The sequence below is a fragment of the Rhinopithecus roxellana genome, chromosome 17, assembly GCF_007565055.1.
Source record: "Rhinopithecus roxellana isolate Shanxi Qingling chromosome 17, ASM756505v1, whole genome shotgun sequence".
Lineage (NCBI taxonomy): Eukaryota > Metazoa > Chordata > Mammalia > Primates > Cercopithecidae > Rhinopithecus > Rhinopithecus roxellana.
In genome coordinates, this window is record NC_044565.1 from 87,377,676 (window position 1) to 87,389,937 (window position 12,262).

The 12,262-nt window shown below is 49.9% G+C and overlaps 1 protein-coding gene across 3 annotated transcripts; it reads left to right on the top strand.

Moving 5' to 3' along the window:
• Positions 1-331: 331 nt before the first annotated feature.
• On the top strand, positions 332-12,011 carry KLF11 (Kruppel like factor 11). Of its 3 annotated transcripts, none has more exons than XM_030921615.1 (4): positions 332-542; positions 2,891-3,160; positions 4,255-5,200; positions 9,400-12,011. In XM_030921615.1, exons 1-4 carry the CDS (start codon positions 501-503, stop codon positions 9,678-9,680), a joined length of 1,539 nt encoding a protein of 512 aa, XP_030777475.1. In that variant the 5' UTR covers positions 332-500; the 3' UTR covers positions 9,681-12,011. The 3 variants fall into 3 exon arrangements, with proteins under 3 accessions (XP_030777475.1, XP_030777476.1, XP_010377980.2); XM_030921616.1 differs by lacking the exon at positions 332-542 and adding an exon at positions 960-1,233; XM_010379678.2 differs by lacking the exon at positions 332-542 and adding an exon at positions 1,088-1,157.
• The last annotated feature ends 251 nt before the right edge of the window (positions 12,012-12,262 follow it).

A 12,262-nucleotide genomic window follows, 5' to 3' on the forward strand; every position in this document is an offset into this window, starting at 1 on the left:
ACCCCACCCTGGGATTTCCCCAGGCGCCGCCGCTGCCGCCGCGGCGCCCTCTCCGCCCCGCGCGCCCCCGCGACCTTTCCCTTACTTTCCAGGGCCTCAGGCCCCGCCCCTCGCTCCGACCAAAACACGTGCCGCGTCCCGCCCTGCCCGATCACGCCGCGGCCAGGCTCCGATCACGCGGCCCCCCGCGGCGCTCATTGGCCGGCCGGTTACCGGCCCGGCGCGAATTGGCTGGCGGCGACAGGCCCCGCCCCGACGGGGGGCGCGGTGTATTTTGGTTCGCCTCCGCGCCCCGCCCCGCCGGCCGCTCCCTCCGCGGCCGCCCCGCCCCTCCCGCGCCGCGAGGGCCGCGCCGGGGCAGAGCCGCGCGGGCGGGCGAGGCGCGTGCCGGCCACAGAAGCTCCCGGTAGCCGCCACCGCAGCCCGCCACGCACGTGCGGCCGCTGCTGCGCCGAGCTTACGCCCCGCGGCCGCTTTGTTGCTCCCGGCTGCCCGACACGATGCATACGCCGGACTCCGCGGGCCCAGACGACGCGCGCGCAGTGAGTGGTGGGGCTGCCGCGGCTGGACTACTTGTCTGAGCGAGGGGCGAGGCGGGGGACGCGGTGCGGGGCCCGCGCGCCTATGAAAGCGGGAGGTGGGGCGTGCGGGTCCTCGTTGCGGCCGCGCCGGTGGGGGCCTGGGCGGGCTTTGGAGCCGGGCGTGGCGGCGGCCGCGCGGGGCGCGCCCGCGGCGGCGGGGGCGAGGAGGGGGCGTGTGCCCTGCGCAGCTTTGTCTCGCGCTTCCTGGGCGGCCCCGCCCCGCTGGCCCCGCGGCTATTTCCAGCCATGACGTCACCCCGGTCCTGTGAGCCGAACGGCCGTTGGGTGGGGGAGCGGCTGGTGGGAACGCGGCACGCGGCCGTGGGGGCGGGGCAAGAGTTGCTGGCGGGAACGCGACAGGGTCCTGGGGGCGGGGCGCGCGACCGTGGGGGCGGGGCAATAGCGGCTGGCGGGAGTGCGGCTCGGCCCTGGGGGCGGGGCAAGGTCCGGGGGCCCGGGCAACGACGGGAGGCGGAAGCGCGGCACGGCCCTGGGGGCGGGGCAACGCCTGGAGGCGGGAACGCGGCACGCGAGAGTTGGGGGCCATAAGCGTCGCGACCCCGGAATTTCGGGGAGGTATCCGTGGACGTGGGCCGAGTGTGGGCCTCGTGGTGTGCGGGCACTGTGGGCCGGGTCCCTTCCCGTCCGTGTGGTGAGCGGGCCTCGGCGCCGGGTTCTGTGACTTCACAGGGGGTTTCGTGGCGCAGCCTGTAGGACTGAGGCCGGGGATTTGAGGTGGCCTCGTCTTGTTTGATCTCGGGGAACCCAGGCAGACGGAAAGTTTTGATGCTTTGGTGCATGGCAAATTGAGAGGAAACGTGTATCTTCGTACATTTAACATTTCTTTTCCTTTTTCATTTTGAGACAGACTCTCGGTCTGTCGCCTAGGCCGGAGTGCAGTGGGTGCGCGATCTCAGCCCCCTGTAACCTCCCTGGGAGGGAGGGATATACTCCCTCTCAGAGTAATATCACCTTCTCACCCCCGGATTAGTTTTCTTTTGGAAGAGATCAGCTCATTCCATCCTCTTCCTCCTCCACCCCTTCCAGATTAAAGAGAAGGTCTGTAATCCCAGCACTTTGGGAGGTTGAGGTGGGCGGATCACCTGAGGACGGGAGTTCGAGACTAGCTTGACCAACATGGGGAAACCCCTCTCTATAAAAAATATAAAAATTAGCCGAGCATGGTGGTGGGCGCCTATAATCCTGGTAGTGGGGAGGCTGAGGCAGGAGAGTCGCTTGAACCTGGGAGGCAGAGGTTGTGGTGAGCCAAGATGGTGCCACTGCACTCCAGCCTGGGCAACAGAGCAAGACTCCGTCTCAAAAAAAACAAGGCTGGGCGCCTGTAATCCCAGCACTTTGGGAGGTCAGGGTGGGTGGATCGCCTGAAGTCAGGAGTTGGAGACCAGCCTGGCCAACATAGTGAAACCCGTCTCTACTAAAAATACAAAATTTTCTGGGCGTGGTGACGGACGCCTATAATCCCAGCTACTCGGGAGGCTGAGGCAGGAGAATCGCTTGAACCCGGGAGGTCAGGAGTTCAAGACCAGCTTGACCAACATAGCAAAACTCTCTCTCTACTAAAAATACAAAAATTACCCAAGCGTGGTGGCGGGCACTGTAGTGAGCCAAGATTGTGCCACTGCACTCTAGTCTGGGTAACTGAGCGAGACTCCATCTCAAAAAAAAAAAAAAACTGCAGAGGTCCTCTCCGGGATCAGAGGTTTGCTTCCTGTTACCACCTGCTAGCCTTGGGACAGTAACAGATGATTTCTGCTCCGAATCTGTGGAGGGAACTGGTGGAATCGCCATGGGCCCTACCTGCTTGGGGCATGGAGGGAAGGCGCCAGAGTCCCTGAGAGCATCTGTAGGGACACTGCTTTGGCGGCTTTGCTGCTTCAAAGAGCCATGGTCAGGGCACCTCAGCTACTGACAGACTGACTAGGATGGCCTCAGTGTTGGCTCCTCTTCCCTGAGCAGCTGCTTTCACTGTTTGGCTTGCACCTCAGGAGTTAATTTTATTAATCATTTACCCAAGAAAAATATGAACTTATTAGCGTTTTTTAAGAGTCAAGATATTTGGTGGCAACACTTGCTGTCTTAGTTCTGTCTTTGAAATGTTGGCTTAAGAGCCAAATTGTCATGAGCATTCTTTGAACATCTTTTACTACAGCTGGTGTTTGTTGCTCTGGAGTATTGCATGTGCATTACATGCGTAGTGTAGGCCTCTGGTGTGCATATCCACATGCCCATCATGGGTGGCCTTTGTATTTCCCCTGCACTGAGAAGCCATTGTGTTGTGTCGCCTTTAGGTTGACATCATGGACATATGTGAGTCCATCCTGGAGAGGAAGCGGCATGACAGCGAAAGGTCTACGTGCAGCATCTTGGAGCAGACAGACATGGAAGCTGTTGAGGCTCTTGTTTGTATGAGCTCCTGGGGTCAAAGATCCCAGAAGGGTGACCTGTTGCGGATAAGACCTCTCACGCCTGTCTCTGATTCTGGGGATGTCACCACCACTGTGCATATGGATGCAGCCACACCTGAACTACCAAAAGACTTCCATTCTTTATCAACTCTGGTAAGATGAGATGGGAGAGGAGCATTTTTGTGAAATGACTAGAGTAGCTGAACTCAGTGTGTTGAATTCCTTCAGCCGGGCATGGTGGCTCAAGCCTGTAATCCCAGCACTTTGGGAGGGTCAGGCAGGCGGATCACGAGGTCAGGAGTTCGAGATCAGCCGGACCAACATGGCGAAATCTCATCTTGACTAAAAATACAAAACTTATCCCAGTGTGGTGGTGGGCGCCTGTAGTAGTCCCAGCTACTCCAGATGTCTGAGGTAGGAGAATCGCTTGAACCCAGGAGGCAGAGGTTGCAGTAAGCCGAGATCGCGGCACTGCACTCCAGCCTGGGCGACAGAGCGAGACTCCATCTCAAAAAAAAATAAAAGAACAAAAACACTCTTCATTCATTTCTGAAAAATGTGCTCTTTCTATGGATGGATCATACCTTGCTATGTGGTTAATGTCCATGGGATGAAACCTACAGATTAATGTAAGAAAGTGAAAATTACTTCCCCAGGGGAATCTTGGGGTGGAGCTTAGGTTCTCCTGGTGACCCAGCCTAGTATCAGGATATGTGGGTAGTAGCTGGAGAAAGCATGTGCTTTGACATCAGATTGCCTTCGTTGAGTGCAGTAAATCACTGTTGTTTTTGGTTTTTTAATTTGCTGCATCTGTGAAAGTACTTGGAAAAATTGCATCTCAGCTTGGAGAAGTTGAGAATGGTAGGTTGCTAACAGAAGTGGAGATTGTGATTGTCCTGGGCTGGAAGCTTTCTCTGAAAGAAGAGTGTAGAAAGCAGATTTGGAGAGGGATGGGAAGGGCCTGTGGGTTGTCAGGAAGGTTGCAGAAGTGGTCGGCCTGGCGGCCAGGACATCCTCTCAGAGTTCCCTGCATTGGGCTCTTGTATAGGTTTGGGAGAGGTAAACACTGTGGGAATAAGCTGAGAAAGCAAAGTGCCCCATGCAGCCTTGAAACCCACTGGGATGTTGAAAACAAGGTTAGCCGAGTGTCTAGATGATCAGTGTAAAGGTATTGGGAGCATTGTGATGAATTAAGTCCCTTTCAAAATTTAAAGCAACCTTTTCACATGGTACTTTTGTTTTTTAAGTGCATAACTCCTCCTCAGAGCCCTGATCTCATGGAGCCATCGACAAGGACACCTGTTCCTCCCCAAGTAACAGATTCCAAAGCATGCACAGCCACAGACGTCCTCCAGTCCTCTGCCATAGCGGCCACAGCGCTGAGCGGGGGCGTGGAGAGGGGCTTGCTGGGTTTGGAGCCAGTGCCCAGCTCTCCCTGCAGGGCCATGGGGACCAGCGTGATCCGACACACTGGGGAGAGCCCTGCTGCCTGCTTTCCCACCACCCAGACTCCAGATTGCCGGCTTTCTGACAGCAGAGGAGGAGAAGAGCAGTTTCTGGGACACTTTGAAACTTTGCAGGACACACACCTCACAGACACTTTACTCAACACTAACTTGGTGTCCTGTCAGCCCTGCTTGCACAAGTCTGGTGGCCTGCTCCTCACTGACAAAGGCCAGCAGGCAGGGTGGCCTGTTGCAGTTCAGACTTGCTCACCAAAGAATTATGAAAATGACCTGCCCAGGAAAACCACTCCTCTGATTTCTGTCTCTGTCCCTGCTCCTCCTGTCCTTTGCCAGATGATCCCCGTGACTGGACAAAGTGGCATGTTACCAGCTTTTTTGAAGCCCCCTCCCCAGTTGTCTGTGGGGACTGTGAGACCCATCCTAGCTCAGGCTGCTCCAGCGCTTCAACCTGTGTTCGTGGGACCTCCGGTGCCTCAGGGAGCTGTGATGTTGGTCCTGCCCCAGGGAGCCCTCCCTCCGCCTGCCCCCTTTGCAGCCAGTGTCATGGCTGCCGGGAATACCAAGTTGTTGCCCCTTGCCCCTGCTCCAGTGTTCATCGCCTCTAGCCAAAACTGTGTCCCTCAGGTAGACTTTTCCCGAAGGAGGAACTATGTTTGCAGCTTCCCAGGTTGCCGGAAGACCTACTTCAAAAGTTCCCACCTTAAGGCCCATCTTCGCACTCACACAGGTAAGCACCAGGGCAGGTAGGGCATCGGGCACACCAGGAAGCACACTTTGAGCCGCCTTTGGGTGGGAGGGGATCATGAGAACCCCTGGTGAAGGTGGAAGTGTGGCTTTTTCTTTGGTTCTGAAAAGCCTGTACAACCTCGTAAGGGTGGAGTTGTTAGCACAGCCATCAGGAGTTTGCATACAGAGCGCTCGCTCTGGAAGATAAAATGTAGTATAATTTGTTATTGTGTCTTGGTAGCTTTTAGACTGACTCACAGTGCCCCCTTCTGTCCATATTGCAGATGTTTCATGTTTTTTGTTTTTTTTTTAAGAGAACGTGCATTCACATTCAGTAAATATATCTTACCAGTGTGACTCATGTTTATCGTGGGAAAAGGTCTGGCCAAACTATAGAAAAGTTCAAATTCTAAAATATTTTTTAAAAGAGTATAGTTTTCTTACCTGTGAGAGTAGTTTTTAATTTAAAGTAAGTCGCGCAAGAAACTATGCTGACCTAATGATCTCTCTGTTGTCTAACCAGCTCTGTTCAATAGAATTTTCTGCGATGGTGGAAATGTTTGCCATCTGTCCATTAGGGTAGGCACTGGCTGCTCACACTTGAAGTGTGGCTAGTGTGTCTGAGGAACTGAATTTTACGTTTTTTAATACTTGAAGTTTAAATAGCTCCATGGGACCTGTGGCTGCCCTGCCGCCCAGCAGTGGTCTGAGTGTTGCTGGATAGAGAATCGCTTCAGTAGGTGAGGGCACCATTTCTCAGGGGTTTTTTGAGTTTGTGTTCTGTTGCTGCGATCGTGGTGGCCTCCACGTGTAGAATAAAGTGCAGTCTGGTGTCAGACATTATAAGAGGAACTCTACTACTCCATTCTACTGAGTGGCTGTTTGCTTTGAGGATAAGGCCAAACTTGGCCCATGAAGTACTCGCCTCTGCCCTTGCAGAAGCAGCCTCCCCAACGTTCCGTGTCTGATTCCATATTTCCACCCTTCCCCCTTGGCCCTCTGCCCATCTCTGCTTACTGAAACCCTCGAGGGCCTTCCTAGGGTTAGTTACTGGATTGTTTCTCTATCTTCCTTTCTTCTTTGACCCTGGTGGTTTACTGTAGGTCTTACCGTATTCTCCGTTTGTTTTGTAGTTATATACTTACCTCACCTGGATATATTCCTGGTGCTTGATACAAGGGCCTAACACTAGGCAGTAAATGAGGGTTGGTCATTTGCGCGGCAGATGGACGTGGGGCTGTGTCAGGGAACGGGACCTGCTCGCCGCTCTTGATGGGCTGGTTGACTCGGTGAGCTCTGCATTTCACCGGGACTCTCCAAGGGAACTTCACGTTATACCAGAGCACAGCTTCCAAATTTGGGGAGGTGACTGAATGAGGTTTTACTGTTTATTCCGTTTTCCTTGGTAGAAGTACTGACAGAATGACCTGCAGTGATTGAAACAAGCTACTTCCATGTTTCCTAAAGTACTTCCAATTCAATGACAGGCGTTGCATGGGGACTCACGCCTGTCATCCCAGCACTTTGGGAGGCTAAGGTGGGCGGATCACGAGGTCAGGAGTTGGAGACCAGTCTGACCAACATGGTGAAACCCCGTCTTTACTAAAAATAAAAAAATTAGCTGGGCTGGCTGGCACACGCCTGTAATCCTAGCTGTTCAGGAGGCTGAGGCAGGAGAATCACTTGAACCTGGGAGACGGAAGTTGCAGTGAACGGAGATCGCGCCATTGCACTCCAACCTGGGTGACAGAGCGAGACTCCATCTCAAAAAAAAAAAAAAATGGCCAGGCATTGTGGCTCATACCTGTATTCCCAGCACTTTGGGAGGCCGAGGCGGGCAGATCACGAGGTCAAGAAATTGAGACCATCCTGGGCAACATGGTGAAACCCTGTCTCTACTAAAAATAAAAAATTAGTTGGGCTTGATGGCACGTTTCTGTAGTCCCAGCTACTCGGGAGGCTGAGGCAGGAGAATCGCTTGAGCCTGGGAGACAGAGGTTGCAGTGAGCCAAGATTATGCCACTGCACTCCAGCCTAGTTGACAGAGTGAGACTCCATCTCTAAAAATAAAAATAAATAACCATAAGAGTTCTGAAGAATCCCCTTCTTGTGCCATTTTGTAAACTTGGGAGTTTTCGTGATAAGTAGAAACTGGGCAAGTTCACCTTGGATAAGATCGCTTTTTTTTTTTTTTTTTTTTTTTTTTTTTGAGACGGAGTCTCTCTCTGCCACCCAGGCTGGAGTGCAGTGGCCGGATCTCAGCTCACTGCAAGCTCCGCCTCCCAGGTTCACGCCATTCTCCTGCCTCAGCCTCCTGGGTAGCTGGGACTACAGGCGCCGCCACCTCGCCAGGCTAGTTTTTTGTATTTTTTAGTAGAGACGGGGTTTCACCATGTTAGCCAGGATGGTCTGGATCTCCTGACCTCATGATCCGCCCGTCTCGGCCTCCCAAAGTGCTGGGATTATAGGCTCGAGCCACCGCGCCTGGCCAAGATTGCTTTTTATATATATTTCTACCAATCTGAAAAATCTTTAAATTGGAATAAGGTAGAGTGAGTGGATGCTACCTTTTTTTTTTGAGACAGGGTCTTACTCTGTCACCCAGGCTGGAGTGCAGTGGCACGATCTCGGGCTCACTGCAAGCTCCGCCTCCCGGGTTCATGCCATTTTCCTCTCCTGCCTTAGCCTCCCGAGTAGCTGGGATTACAGGTGCCAGCCACCATGTCTGGCTAGTTTTTTTTATAGTTTTAGTATAGACGGGGTTTCACCATGTTAGCCAGGATGGTCTCAATCTCCTGACCTCGTGATCCGCCCACCTTGGCCTGCCAAAGTGCTAGGATTACAGGCATGAGCTACCACGCCCAGCCTATGCTACTTTTTTCCTCTTTTTTAGACAGAGTCTCACTCTCGCCCAGGCTGGAGTGCAATGGCATGATCTCCACTCATTGCATTCTCGGCCTCCCAGGTCCGAGTGATTCTCCTGCCTCAGCCTCTGGGATAGTTGAGATTACAGGTGCCCACCACCACACCCAGCTAATTTTTGTATTTTTAGTGGAGATGGAGTTTTGCCATCTTGGTCAGGCTGGTCTCGAACTCCTGACCTCAGGTGGTCTGCCTGCCTCGGCCTCCCAAAATGTTGGGATTACTGGTGTGAGCCACCGTGCCTGGACAGATGCTACATTTTTTATTTTTATTTTTTTGAGATGGAGTCTCGTTCTGTCGCCCAGGCTGGAGTGCAGTGGCGCAATCTTGGCTCACTGCAAGCTCTGCCTCCCGGGTTCACGCCATTCTCCTACTTCAGCCTCCTGAGTAGCTGGGACTACAGGCACCCGCCACCATGCTTGGCTAATTTTTTGTATTTTTAGTAGAGACGGGGTTTCACCGTGTTAGCCAGGATGGTCTTGATCTCCTGACCTCGTGACCTGCCCACCTTGGCCTCTCAAAAGTGCTGGGATTACAGGCGTGAGCCACTGCACCTGGCCGGATGCTACTTTTTTTTTTTTTTTTTTTTTTTTTTTTTTTTTTTTTTGAGACGGAGTCTCGCTGTGTCACCCAGGCGAGGCACGATCTCAGCTCACTGCAAGTTCCGCCTCCTGGGTTCATGCCATTCTCCCACCTCAGCCTCCGAGTAGCTGGGACTACAGGCGCCCACCACCATGCCCGGCTAGTTTTTAGTATTTTTAGTAGAGACGGGGTTTCACCATGTTAGCCAGGATGGTCTTGATCTCCTGACCTCGTGATCCACCCACCTCGGCCTCCCAAAGTGCTGGGATTACAGGCTTGAGCCACTGCGCCCGGTGCTACATTTTTAATTTATTTTTGTTTTTTGGTAAAGATTGGATCTCACTTTGTTGCCCAGGCTAGTCTGGAACTCCTGTGCTCAAATGATCCTCCCCAGCTTCCCACAGTGCTGTGATTACAAGCATGAGTCGCTGTACTTGTACTTTGCCTGATTTATTTTTAAATATATTTTGAAAGATTAGTTTGAAATCTTTGCGTGCTAACATACTGCATTTTAAGTGTGGGAGGAATAAATGTCTTTTGGAGGATTTCTTGACCCAAATCATCCAATTCCAGAATAATAAGATACCACTTTCTTCTGAGTTCGATGGACATGATTTTAAAACGACATGAATTAATCCCTTGAATAAGGTGCTCAGCATTTCCTTTCTCTTTAATATGTATTTTCTCACCTCATAGGGGAGAAGCCTTTTAACTGCAGCTGGGATGGCTGTGATAAAAAGTTTGCTCGTTCGGATGAGCTATCTCGCCACCGCAGAACTCACACAGGGGAGAAGAAGTTTGTGTGCCCGGTATGTGACCGACGTTTCATGCGCAGTGACCACCTGACGAAGCATGCCCGGCGCCACATGACGACCAAGAAGATCCCAGGCTGGCAGGCAGAGGTTGGCAAGCTGAACAGAATCGCCTCTGCAGAGAGCCCAGGGAGCCCACTGTTCACCATGCCAGCCTCTGCCTGAAAGGTCCCCTGGGATATCACTCATGGGGTTTTTAAAAACTTTCTTTTCAGGAATGGAACTGATGGATTTCTCTCCCACTGCCTCACCCCCCAAAAAAAATGGTCTTGGGGGCTAGGGGAAGATCAGGGGCTGGTTTTGATGAAAGTAAGTTAAATTTCCTTTCCACTTGGGACCCTGTTCAGTGTCTTTTGTAGTTTCAGAAGATTTTTTGTTTTGTTTTGTTTTTTTAAAGAAATGGTAGAAAATTTGATAATCTAAATCACCAGCATTCAAACAAATATTTCGGCAATAAAGTTTACAAAATCTGGATTTTTATGACCTTTCTATTGATGTTTTGTAGAAATAAGACAGGGTACTAATTTTTATACTGTTTTTTATAAAAATATTTATATTGTTGGTGCTCAAATCACCAATTTCTAGCTAGATCATTTTGCAACCTTCTTTTCAGCGTTTAATAACTAAGTTTTTTATAATGACCCATCTTTTAGTAAACTTGACATGTTATTCCACCAAAAAAATCAGAAGTTATCTGGCCTTTGAGATCTTTTTGGAATTGGACCTGGTTGAATAAGGACCTCTTAAAAGGGAAAAATAAGTTTTGCAGTCAGCTTCTTCATAACATTTTCAAGGAAATTCTAGGCAATCATTCCTGTCACCCAAGAACTAGAATTTTGGTTGACTGGAACTAGTGAGCTGTGTCCATGGTGTGTCATGAAGGATGTACCCCAGAGAGTAACATGAGCCACTGGGCAGATCCCAGGGACCAGTACTTGCTGCAGGATCTAGTCTGTGTGTAATAGTCTTGGCCATGGCTCCGCTGAAAGCAAGCCATTCAGTTTCTTCTTTGTACCTAAAACACCAAAAAAGATAAACACTGAAATCCAGCGTCTTTGTCCATGGTCAGTTGACTCCTTTTGCTGTGGCTGCATCCATACTGTATTGTGGGTAGAGTAACTTCCCAGAAAAAAAGGAAATGTCTGCAGTGGTTGGATGAACTTTCCGCCAGAGTACAGCTTAGCTGAGGTGAGATTCATGTGCAGGCAGGCAGTGCCAAGATTCTGCTTCCTTTGTTTGCCAAATACTAGAAATGCAAGGAAATGCAAGTTATGCTAAATGGCGGTAATACTAGCCAACTGCCTTTCTGTTCATTTTGTTTGAAGGAAACTTTTTTGACCAAACAGAATATTACTTGGAATGGTGAGTCTTACAGTCTACCTAGAAAATGGACGTTTTTCAACTGTGTGAGCACATATCATAGATAAATGAGAGAATGTGGCCGCCTGTGTTGAAGAAGCCACTGACACTGGTTTTTGTTAAACATTGGAAGTTCAGGCAGTGGAATAAATGTAGGAACATACAGAATGTTGCACTAATTTGGTAGCCTGGGAATTTTTTTTATTGTGCAGTATGTATTTAAATTTTGTCTTGTGTGTTAATTATTGGCATTTACCTTTATTAAAATGATGGTAAGGTGGAATATTGAATAAAACTAGGTTTTGTGTTTTTTTCTTTGTAGTCTGATAAAATCTCCACCTGGTCATTCGTTGTATGTTACTTGATACCCATTCGCTTGCCCCTTTCTGTCAGCAGTTCCTTGACACAAATGTGTGTGTGTTTCAGAGGTTTTCAGTTTGGACACTCCATAGGTGAGTGTCCTGTTATCGTGAGACAGTGCAGTTGCTGTCTTATGTTGTGCATAGTTCGTGTTTCCTCACCACCCAGTCCTTTCTCCTGCTCATCAAAATAAGCATAAACATTTTTGTACACTATAAATGGCATCAAATTTGGATATTTTTCTTAATTATGACATGCAAAGTAATGTTAGTCCTGCTAGTATTCTGGTGGATAAGGTCTTTTGAGTATTTGGTTGCTTGTCACAGAACATTCTCCAAGTAGTGCTATTTCTAAAGAAGAGATACATGTTGAAAATGGTTTTAATTTACACTTCCATTTCCTGATTACATTTGGAAATACTTTGTGTAAACCATCCCCCTTCCACCTCCATTTGTCTGTTGAAAGATTTTAAGTTGGAAACAGTTCCTGTCTGAAAGCTATTCTGAGAACCACAAACCTTGTGTGTGGATTCAGCATGGAGCCCCTCAGCTGGTGGCTGTGGGTGCTGATGGCTGCTGGAGAGGTGGGCTCCCCTCGTGCACTTTATTGCCTGGGCAGTTTTGCTTGATCTTTTGTGACTTTGAGCCTTTTAAGTAGTTTGAATAAGACTTAAAATGTTTCATAATTATGTTTTATGTAACAGACTTTTGACATTATTTAAATGAGTATGTAATGTAACTTTTTTCTTTGAATCATATAAAACTTGATTTTAAACTGGACGTGCATCCTGTGTCATTTAACTGTACCTGGTGGCCTAAGTATACCTAGAGACTTTTTGTAAGAGTCTATAAAATTCATTGTGTATTGGCTCAAACTAAACTCTCCTCTTTGTTTTCTGGAGTTTTATTCTGTTTCTTTAGGTTCTTTGGAGGGTCCTTTCCTGAAAAAAATGTGTGAAGAGCCGGGTGTGGTGGCTCACACCTGTAATCCCAGCACTTTGGGGAGTTGAAGCAGGAGGATCCCTTGAG

Bases quoted from the DNA above. Each gene is read 5' to 3' on its own strand.
- KLF11 (XM_030921615.1), top strand. From the start codon at position 501: ATGCATACGCCGGACTCCGCGGGCCCAGACGACGCGCGCGCA. The intron at 543-2,890 runs GTGAGTGGTGGG...TGTCGCCTTTAG, and splicing joins GCCCAGACGACGCGCGCGCA to GTTGACATCATGGACATATG. The intron at 5,201-9,399 runs GTAAGCACCAGG...CTCACCTCATAG, and splicing joins CCATCTTCGCACTCACACAG to GGGAGAAGCCTTTTAACTGC.